The 10,805-nt window shown below is 44.5% G+C and overlaps 1 protein-coding gene across 1 annotated transcript; it reads right to left on the bottom strand.

The window, feature by feature from the left end:
• Positions 1-1,298: 1,298 nt before the first annotated feature.
• ZDHHC12 (zinc finger DHHC-type palmitoyltransferase 12) lies at positions 1,299-5,213 on the bottom strand. The gene is made up of 5 exons (XM_061477058.1): positions 5,081-5,213; positions 4,647-4,783; positions 3,643-3,729; positions 2,224-2,390; positions 1,299-1,616 (listed from the first exon to the last, which is right to left on the bottom strand). Exons 1-5 carry the CDS (start codon positions 5,163-5,165, stop codon positions 1,307-1,309), a joined length of 786 nt encoding a protein of 261 aa, XP_061333042.1. The 5' UTR covers positions 5,166-5,213; the 3' UTR covers positions 1,299-1,306.
• Between the last annotated feature and the right edge of the window lie 5,592 nt (positions 5,214-10,805).

The raw sequence follows: 10,805 nt of genomic DNA, 5'->3' as shown, positions 1-10,805 counted from the left end.
ACTGTCCTTCCATGAGTGCTCATCAGCTTTAAATCCTGAGTGCTTTCTACCAGCTCACCGGATGTGCTCTTGAGCTGGTGCATTTCCTGAGCCAAGGCAATTAAGGCACAAAATCATTTTAATGTTAAAGTTTATTTTGCTGCTTGTTTGGTTTTGTTGTTGGTTTTGGTTTGTTGGGGGTTTTCTTACAGAAAAGGCTCAGGACTAAACTTCACACCATAGCCTTTTCTACTTTTAAAGCTAAAATCGGTTATCCCATACTTTCTTTAGTTCACTATGGAAGTCTGACCTTTTATTCCACTGGAACACAAGTAAGCTTGCTGCTGTCCTAGAAGGCTGTCAATCCTCCTTCACCTCAGTGAAACACACAGGACCTACAATCTTTCCTTTTGCACTGAAACTTGGTATTCTTTTATAAATTTTTATTAGTATGTTGAGGTAGTAATATTGCCAACAGTGTTACTGGAGCTAGGCAAGAAGTATCCACCTCTACTACTGGTTCTTTCCCCACAGGCTACAGTAAAGGCCTAAGCATGAAGTTATCTGCAGAAATAATTCTGTATGTAAGTATGTTGGTATTATTCTTTGCTGAGTTGATTCACAAATAGTCTCTGAATTGTTAACAGCACCATCAGTTTAGAGAAAAAACCCTTAGGAAGCTGGTCAGAGCATTATCTCATAATCTGAATGTACTGTTTTACAGCTGTTTCTCATGCACATTAACACTATTAAAGCCTCAGATCCTTGTAAAAAAGCACTAAGTTGAGGCATGTGGTCAAAATGAAATTTGCCTTTGACTGTCCAAATATTGACTCAAGTATTTCTATTACATGCCTAACACTACTGACAAAAGGCACTGCAGTTCTCACAGTGAGAACCAGGTTGAAGAAAGGCCACGGGAATTATATTGATTCTCGCTGATTTTGTCTGTAATTGCTGTTCTTTGGCAGCAAAAGGAGAGGGAAGCTTTGGGGAAGTGAATGTGGATGATCACACTGCTCATTTGTCTCTTCTGGGGAGATATGGATGCAGTTACAAAAGGAAGTAAATTTAGAGAGAGACCTTTGCTCCATCCAGAACTCAGCTCTGCTGCCCTTCCCAGACCCAGTGTTTAACAGTGTTACCCATATGTAAAAAAAATAACCGACTTATCCTTGAAGTGTAATCTGCAGGATGAACAGCTCGTGGAATAAGCTGCATAGTTCAAGATGTACTGAAGTTCCATCTAAGGCAAGAGCAGCAATTGCATTAGCAAAGCTTTACCCAGCAGATGTGTTGGCGCTCTACCAGGTAGGTGCTGCTGTGACTAGACAGGCTTATTGTTCCTGTGAAAATAGATTTTCTCCCATGCAGTCAGGTGGCACGAACAGAAGAATCTCCAGAGATTGAGGATGACCCCTTGGTCAAAGGGATTCTCCAACTCGGAGTGTCGCAGGTAGGAGATGCGATGATGTGACATGAATTCCCAGGTGGTGGTGTTGCATGAGATCAGATAGAGGTGTGAAATGAGCAGCAGCACAACAACAATGGTGAATATAACTATCAGGAGAAAGGATGTGAGGAGGAAAATGTTGTGATTCAGCCACTCCCAGGACAGTTCAAAGTAGAGGCCTGACCTGTCAATTCAAAGAGCAATAAATTCATGGTTAAAAATGTTGAGCTAGTTTCATAAGCCAAGTGACCTTGATGGAACATGTAAGTTGGTACATAACTACTGAACTTCTGATAATCATGTTCTACAGAGAGTTATAATTCTACTGTTAATACACTGTTACTTAAGAGTTAATAAACTCTTAAGAGTCTGCACCAATAGTGACTTAGTATCTAAGAAGTTAAAAAGATACCGGTTCCCCTGACAGCTGAGACAATCATCTTCAGTTAACTCCTCCTGAACAGGCTGAAACCCTGTTGGTGTTTCCAGTACTTGGATTTGTAAGCCCAGGTCTTATTAGAGTAATTGAAGCAAAATCAGTTTTGGTACTGCTGTGAATTCTGGTAATTAAATCTTAATGATGAATATGAAACCTAAATTATCAGATTCTGCTCAACTATTGCTCAGCTATGTTGTCCCTCAGCAGATTAGGGAGCTCCAGGGTGCAAAAGAGGGTGAAGATCCAAAGCCTACAATTACTGCTTTGTTCTACAGAACCCCTTCAGTGGGACTCTAGCAACATCAGAACATTTAGCCATCTCAGAGGTCAGAGTGATGCCTCAAGGCCTTACCAAGCAACCTGACCTCCCCACAGCAGCACGACAAGCTGCACACTCAGGTAGACTATAAAGAAGGGGTGATTCTTTTCTCCTATGCAGTTCTCAATCCAGGGACAGTGATGGTCGTAGCGCCGCACGCAGTGCTGGCACAGCTGGCAGTGCCTGGCTCGCATCGGCTGCTGCAAAACACAACCAACAAAAAGAGAAGAAAACCACTATCAGTAGCCTGCTACTGTGGTTGTGCTAGTGTGGTAGAAGAGAACATCATGCAAAACTCCCTTCCTCCACAGCGGTACTGTCCCAAAACCACTCTTTTTTGAGATAACAGCACAACATACACGGCTAAGACAACTAAAGGGGATCGTGATCTCCCTGGTAAAGGTCCAAATGAATGAGTTCCAAATTAAATTATTCTCCCACATTTCTTCTAGCTATATTTTTCAATCTACTTATTTATAGGAAGTTCAGTGTGTAAGGGAGGGAGCTAGAGCCAATCGGTCTATTCAGGATTGATGTGGAAAGCTAGGACGACGACTGTTGAATAAAGTGGGCAGAGATGGGATGTTCTTACGCAACTGCATGGAGGAGGGAAATGTCTCTGCTGCTGGGGAAACACAACACACACACACAGAGGAAAGGGACTCAAGTGCCAGGAGCAGAGAATATGAAAGATCTGGCTGAGAAAAGTAGTGCCCCCTAGGATTTGTTCCCCAAGGCATATAAATGTCTTGCCAGTTTTTCCTCTTGTAATAAGCTCACTTCTCCTGGTAGATATTCTTCAGGAATTCATGGAAGCTAGGATAATGCTTGATTTTATTAAACTGATAAGCATCACTGTGAAAACAGGCTTTTCTAGGCTTTAGGCAAACTATTTTAAGAGCTTATCTAATTGCTCTAATTTTTCCTTCATGCTGTCTTTTACAACTCAGACTAACATTTTGCTGGGTTTAGACCTCCAAATGATAGAGATAGCAACAGTTTTTGTATGTCATGCTTGGATGCCTTTATCACAGTATCTTCAAAATAACCTTTTTGACAATACTGTAAAGTCTGACTGACATGGCAGTAAGAATGTTGCAAAAGATCCTTGTTTCTGTAAGCCAGCAGGGAATTGTTTCAGCCTCAGAAAACAGCAATGCCCATGACTACATCTTTAGCTACATAGTTCCTTTGGATCACTTCAATTCAGAACTGTATTGGAATTCAATTTGCTCGTTGTGCCTATTTTTTCTGTGAGTTTTTCAGCAGAAGGGTGACCCTTTAATAGAATCAATCAGATCTGCCATGCCTCCAAGCTGAGCAGTGAGCAGCAATGATAGAAAAGCAACAGCTGCTGAACAAAGAGGTTGCCAAAACATGTAAGCTTGGGAATTGCCCATCCCATTCTCTTCTAGTGTGTTACAAATGCCTACTTTCCCCATGAACACCTACCTTCACCATGCAGTAACCACAACGCCGCAGCTTGACATTACTTGGAACCAGGGGTATGACCACACTTTGTTCTTCACTCTTGTCTGCCTACAAAGAAGAGGGAGTAACTAAAGAGGTTTTGTGTGTTGCTGCTGTGGCATGACTGAGTTGTCTGTATCCTTTTAGTTAATAGTTAAGCAGTGCTGGTTCTCTCTGTCATTAAGAAGGTTAAACAGAGTAATTTCTTCAAATCCCTACAGGAACTGCAGACAGTTAAGGTACAGCAAGAGAAAACAGACTACTATAACCACCAAAAGAATGTTTTCACAGAGGCAGAAATAACTGTGGGCAAGATACCACACTGATCCCAAGGCTACACTTTGGGACAAAAACAAGGTTAGACTTTGCTTCCAAACACAATAATGGTATTTTTTCAGTATAAGCAGTGCTACTTATTCTTAGCACAGCCAACATGTACTTCAATGATGGATGATTAAAACTTGTCCTACACAATTTGTAGGCAGTTAACCTGAAGCAGACTATCTCTGTTACTGAAACTTTGCATCTTTTTTACTTCATTGTAACTTGTATGTGTACATGTCCGCTGAGAGGACAACAAATCTATACACAGTTCAATAGAGCTGCAGAGAGCTTTCTTCCAAGCTTGCCATTTGGTTTTTTGCACTTGGACCACTTGGCAGTAGTTAGTATAAACCAGGTCATGTATACATTCCATAGGGTATTGCAGCCTCTCATGTTGAGAGAGAGGACTTGTGCTCAAATGGCACAGTGCATTTAGAATGGGGATGTGGTGTAAAAGACACACTTAAAGTCTATGAACCCTACTGCTGTCACAGAATATGACTTGGACACTGTCCATCCTGATCTCCAGTGGTCCGTGTAGGTTTCCTTTATGCCAAGTGCAACAGAAACAGATTGTTCGTATCTAACAGTGTGGGGAAACAAAAGAAAAGCGTATAGATGTTATAACCTCACCACTTTCTTCCATTCATGAAGTGTTATACCTTCTCTTCCTCTTCAGCCTTAACAAAACCTGGGTCCATGAGAGACACCCTGAAGTACAGCAGGATCGAGCACAAAACCAGCGAGACGAAGATCAGCGGCTGCAGCAGCTCCCCGCGCTCCTCTTGCATTTGCAGATCTGCAAAGGAGAGCAGTGCCTTCCTTGTGAAGCCTTTAGGGCTTTTCTCTCTGCCCCTAACAAAGGGCTCCCGCACCCCTACGGGAGGAGCAATGGAAGAGGGCGGTAACGGTAGGGGCTCCCGAGCGCCCCACAGGTTCCCCTGTGCCCTCAGGTCCAGAGGCCGACGCAAGGCAGGGAACACCCGCGCTCCCCCCGGCGCAGCCCGAGCCCGGGCCGCAGCCCCCTCTGCCCAGGGGCGGGCCTGGCCCAGCCCTCGGCCGCCCCCTCCCCGTGTCAGGCAGGGCCTCGCCTCACCTGTGCGGTGCAGGAACAGCCCCAGCGCCAACCCGCCGCTGAGGGCCGTGTGTGCCACCCTCACCCACAGCCGCCCGCCACCCATGGCGCCCGCCGGCCCGGAAGGGCGGGCGGCTCCCGAGGGCGGTGCCTGCGGCCGGCAAGGACCGGGACTCCGCTGCGGAGCGGGCGTTGTTGAGCTCCGAGCGTGGACCGCGGCTGTGCTGTGAGGTGGCCTGAGCAGTGGCCGGCACCTCGGGCTCGGCTCCCACGAATGGGAACCGGGGTCTCTTCCGCCTCCCCCTTGCACTTGCAGCCTGGCTGTAGCCTGCCGGCCGCCTTTCTTCCCCTCACGCCGTCCTGCATGCTGGCCCTCCACCTCCTTCAGCTCCCTTCGCTCTTGTCCTCCCACCCTGAACCCCGAGATCCACGCGGCCCCTCTGTCCCCAGACGGGTGTTGTGGCTGTTAAGTACTACGGGGAGCACAGGGCAGGGGCCCTTGAGGGCAGTGATGCTGGTTAAACTGCCCGGCACCTCAGTTAAACTCGAGGCAAATGCTGCTCAATGTAGATAGGAGCAGTAAGAGTCTCACAGAGGTGTGCCGCTCAAAGGCGAGGGGGTCAAGGTGCTGTCTGGGTGAACTCTGGTTGTGCCACTTTATTTCACGTGTTGATTTCTATCCCCTAGGAAGAAACGCAGAGGTTCTGCCTGGCTGAACACGTTTAGCTTCTGAAATGTTTGACATACTTTCAACAGGAGGCTGCTGGGGTGGGTGGGAGCTGATCTGAATTCCAGTGTCTGCAGACTCCCCTGACAGCAGCAGAGGGAACCTGGCTTGTCTAGAGGATGGTCCTTCTCATCTGAAAGCAGCTGAATTGCACCCCAGATGTGTTGGTTTTAATCTCTTGCTAACAGTAAGGAAAGCGAAGATGACTAGCTTAAATGTACACATTTACACTCTCTCTGTTGGTTTGGGGGAGATGAATCTCATCACAGGCCTCTAAAAGTTCTGAAATCAGGTTTTTTTCTCTTTAAACTCTTCAGTTTTAACACAGATGTATCTTGCTGATATCTTGTTACCTTCTTTCCCAGTCAAAATTTTGTGAAAGAAAAATCACATTCTTTGCACATTTAAACTTAAAACCTATCAGATTCCTTGGTATTGTTTGACCACAAGGGGGGTATTCTTGATTTGGTCACCTTGAATCAGTGGCCACCTGCTGATTCCAGGAAAGCACCTGGCTTAAAATGGTTTATGTGAGACAGCTGTGTTGAAATGTTAATGAAAAACGTAGTTTACATTTCCAACAGTCATTCAAATCCTTCTGCTTTCTTTTTTTGTTCTAGGTAAGTGCAAACCCTACAAAAACCCTCCCTCAGACACCTCATAGACTGCATCAGGGCTTGTCAAACCTCACTTTGTATGTGAGGTGGCCCTGCTACTCTCTGCCTGCTTTAAATATCCTGAAAACCTTTCCCTTCCTTGAGTTGCAAAGGAAGCCTTGCAGAACAGTAGGAAGCTCAGAACAGCACCATCAGGCTCTATCTACAAACAGAAAGAGAAGGTGGGTAGTGTCTTTCCGTTCTTTGCAGAGAGGTGTAAATTTTAAAGCTTAGTGAAGGCAATTTGCGTAGTAGCAATATTACCCGCTTGAAAGTAGAAACATTCTTATGTTCTAGAAAAGTCTGTCCTAAGGAATGTATTCTCTCTCTCTTTGTGATTAAAACCATTTGGTACATGTTAGATTTCTGGCTTACAGAGATCAGGGCTTATCTCTGCCTTAAGGGGTTCAACCTAAATGACTGGTTGAAATTAGGCTTAGCTCCAGAAAAGTCTCTACTAGCCAGTTTGAGTGGAGGATCTAGGTTCTTGTGGCATTCCAGCTAGGAATTTCATGCTCCTGGAAGCATCTCTTTGTACTCTTACAACACGGTACATTTTCAGTTTCCCAGAGGTAGTTCAGTTTCACATGATTCCTCCTTCAGCCAGCCAGAGTGTGATCCTTTAAAGTTTACATTGACCATTGAATTAACTGGTAGTTGAACCCTTGCAGGACCAGGGTCATGAGAGGAAACTCAAGCCAGCCTTAAAGCGGATTGATTGTTTAAGCCACAGTCTTAAGTATTCAGCTTCTGCCCACTTACAAAGCTTAGGCTGTGGAATGCAAGCCACAGATCCGTTGCAGAGTTCAGAGGCAATATGCAGAGGCAAATATTGTTCTGATTTTTTTCCTTCTCTCCCATAATTTCGTAACAATACTCCCTTCCTCCATGCCTCTTTTCTATGGACAAACAGTTATTGTATCCTTTGGAGTGATGAAAGGAAAAGCCACTGAACTGCATCATCAACACATGGCAGTTCCTTTCATTTGCAATTAAACACATGACAGCAAATGGAGCAGTGATGTACCTAAATGAACCACATTCATAGATCAAAAGAAGAAGACATTGTTAAGCACTAGGTTTAATACACAGCGGGTATCCAATGGATACAACAGAAAAGTTAATTCATTCAGAATTGTAAGGAAGCAACAGTTGTGCATTATTATTTTTTTGCTTGGTTTCACCATGTACAAACATTTGAACCAGGCCTTTCAACATTAGGCAGGTCAATGGACAGAGTAAAAGCAGACACTTGCTCATTATAACTGAGGTTACTTTCTTGAAGCAAAACAAGGAAATACACATTTGGTTAGCTTAAAAATTTTTTTTTAAACAAGAAAAGAATTGGAGAGAATCAGTGACAATTCGATGAAATCAAAACATAGTCTGCTAAAGCAGAAGTGTTTCAGCTCAGCAGATCTCCCTCACTCCTTTTAAGTGCTGTCTTCTCATTCAGCCCCCATGTTTTCATCCATTCCTGACTCTCTTACCCTCTGTGCTTCTTACAGATGGCTGTTGTGGAGACCAGCTATTTTCCTGCTTTTAATTCTCTTTTTCTAGCACAAGCTCCCCTCTAACACCTGAGCTGTGGCAGCTCCTCCCTAAACGGTGTCAAGAAAATGTCATTTCTGTGGAGCAATGCTTGAATGCAGTGCCCCTACAGCTCTTCTCCTGTGGGTAATTATTGCCTTCAAGTGATGAGAGGGGACTAAGCTCACAGCTCCAAGACTTTTCTTCCCCCTTATCTTTCACAGAGACCAGAGTGCCTACAGCAGAAGCCCAACAAACGGGATAAGCTGGATAGGATTGTGCTGAACAGATCATTTCATCTAGCAGGTGCAGGGTGATAGCAGCCATCACGCAGATGAGGCAGATGAATTATCTGCAATGTTACTAATTGCCACAGGAAACAGTGCTAAACTTTCTTGGCTTGGACTAAATAAGAAAGTCTGGTGCTGCTGAGCGCTAAACTTCATACAAGTAGATGCCAATCCTTTATAAGCAGTTCCTCCCATAGATCCTGTAAAATGGAAGCACTTGTGGAAGGCTGCCCACTAATTTGCTTTCTTCTCTATTGCAGAGAAAACAGCAGACACCTGACGCTCTGCATGTTGGACTTTGACTTGGCCAAGTCATTGACTTGGGCTGCTAAACCATGAAGGCATCCTCCAGCCAGGATAGAAACTACATACAGTCAAGGTAGAAGGTTCCTTTGATGGCACAGTCTCTGCAGAGAGCTACTGAGTTGTGTTTGTGCTCTGTCTGCCATGCTTCTGAATATGAAAGGAAATGTAATAGTGAGAACATGAATAGGCTGAACAGGACAACAGCTACAGAGCATGAGGAGCCCCTCTGCCACATCTTTACGCATTATGAACTTCTCTGCCCCTGAATTCTCATTTGACAGAGATTTTGTTCTAGTTTTCTAGGCAGGGTTGGTTCTTGGCTCTATAATTCTGCATGAAGTTGAAGTCTCCAGGTTCATTCCTTTGCTCCAGCAAAGCCGGAAGGCCTGAGAGGCTTCTCTAACAGTCAAACATTTCAGGGTATGCAACTTCCCCTTTTACATTAAACCTTCATAAAAAATCAGCCACTTTGCCCTCTCCTCCTTTACAGAATATTGGTGTGATAGCTGCAGATAATTACCCTGTTCTGTCCTGGGTAATTAACACCTCTTTGCCTCCAAAAAGTGCTTTTGGATCATGGTACCTGCATTATGCCCAAGGTGCAACAGCTCCTGTGCTTTCAGTTGGGAAAATGGAGGTACAAATTAGTTTTAAACTTCCAATTCTAGGAATTCTTGGATTCTGCTCAGCTATTCAGAGGATACCTTTCTCTCTTTTCCTCCTTACTGAAAGGGAAATGTTATTTTTCAGCTCACAAAGTCCTTTGGCTTGAAGACATGGAAGCTTGTAGCCAAAGCTCACATTACTCTAACAGGGATGCTATTTTAAAATGCTATCTCAGGAACTTACTTTGCTGGTGGCCTGACTCAAAATCTTATGTGTAGCTGGCTATTACAGAGCAGTTACACCTCCCCCTTCCCCTGGGCTCAGTGGCAGATTTCAGAAAGCTAAGCTTTTCTGTCAGCCTGACCTGACTCCATTAATCTCCACGGGTCTTGTCAAGTATTCAAGACTTTAATGGCAGGAGCTTTCACTATATGGGCATTAGAAAGGAGGAAGCCTTAGTGGGTGGCACTGTCACATGAAGCAACTTCAGAAGGTCAGGAGCACTAAATGGAGAATTAAATGAGCAAAGCCTGACTCCCCTCTTAGGTTTGCATCTAGAAGGAAGATTAGCAAATGTTACACAGAAAACAGACCTTGAAATAAGCTTCCCTGTCTCAAAGCTCATAGGGACACAAATCCTTGGGGAGCAGGTATGACAGAGAGGAAAATACATTTCATTCAAACAACTGCAAAAAAACAAAGTATAATTTGTCAAGTTTTGCAAACCATATGAAAACAATTCCAAAGTGACACAAAAATATATATAAGTTTGAAAAATACTTAAAAGAAAAAAGTACAGATCTCACAATACCAAAACAAATGACGTATGGTTAAAAAGACATTGAATAACACCATATTGGCAGAAAAAGTAAACCTGTCCAGGGCAGCTGTGTTGTGTCATTTAAAGTGTCAGTTTGTGTATCTAGGATCTGTCTATATTGTGCTCAGCAATGACAACATTAACTCTGAGCATTAGAAGAACCTCATAGCAGCGAGTCAAATCTGAGAGCAATGTATACAAGGGAAGAGAGCAGCGAAGGTTACTGTGCTGAGGCCTGAAATGTCTGAACACGTGTGGCTGTGGCCTCCTCTTACTGCTGCCAGACATGGACTCTTTCCTGAATCCTTCCTACGGGAAGATTCGTGAGAGAACTGTGGCAAGCAGAGGGCTCTAGTCAAAGGACTGCCCTTTGTTGAGTGTGTTGTTGAGTGCCCAGCTGCAAGACAAGCCTCAGCCTGTGGTATCTTGAGCCTTTAGAGATCCAGAGCCTGCCGGGTGAAGACCACCTCACCAGGACTCTCCTCTCACCTACACTGTATCAGTTGGAGTAATGCTGCTGATGCGAGCAGGATTGCACTGGTAAGTGATAAGAGTCAGGTAAGGATAGAGCCTTCTGCTTCCCAGAAGAGGGGAAATATGTTGTGGTGCAACAAGAGGTGCTATTTCATGGGACTGTTCTCCTTAGGGTGCCTGGAGACTCTCCAGTCTCTGGAGGGTTGTTTGGCATCTCCAGTTGCATCCTCTGTGCTGCAGTAAGCTTCCTATAAGGTAATCTCCAATAATCTCCACTCACACTGATGCAGACTGAGGGAGAGCAGAGCAGCTCCAGTACTTTACTAGGACCTGCACA

The sequence above is a fragment of the Pezoporus flaviventris genome, unplaced genomic scaffold (genome assembly GCF_033815535.1).
Source record: "Pezoporus flaviventris isolate CSIRO_AGI_PZ_B2104156 unplaced genomic scaffold, CSIRO_AGI_Pfla_v1 ptg000097l, whole genome shotgun sequence".
NCBI lineage: Eukaryota > Metazoa > Chordata > Aves > Psittaciformes > Psittacidae > Pezoporus > Pezoporus flaviventris.
The sequence above is the reverse complement of the archived record's forward strand: the minus strand, read 5'-3'. Positions and strand labels throughout refer to the sequence as shown.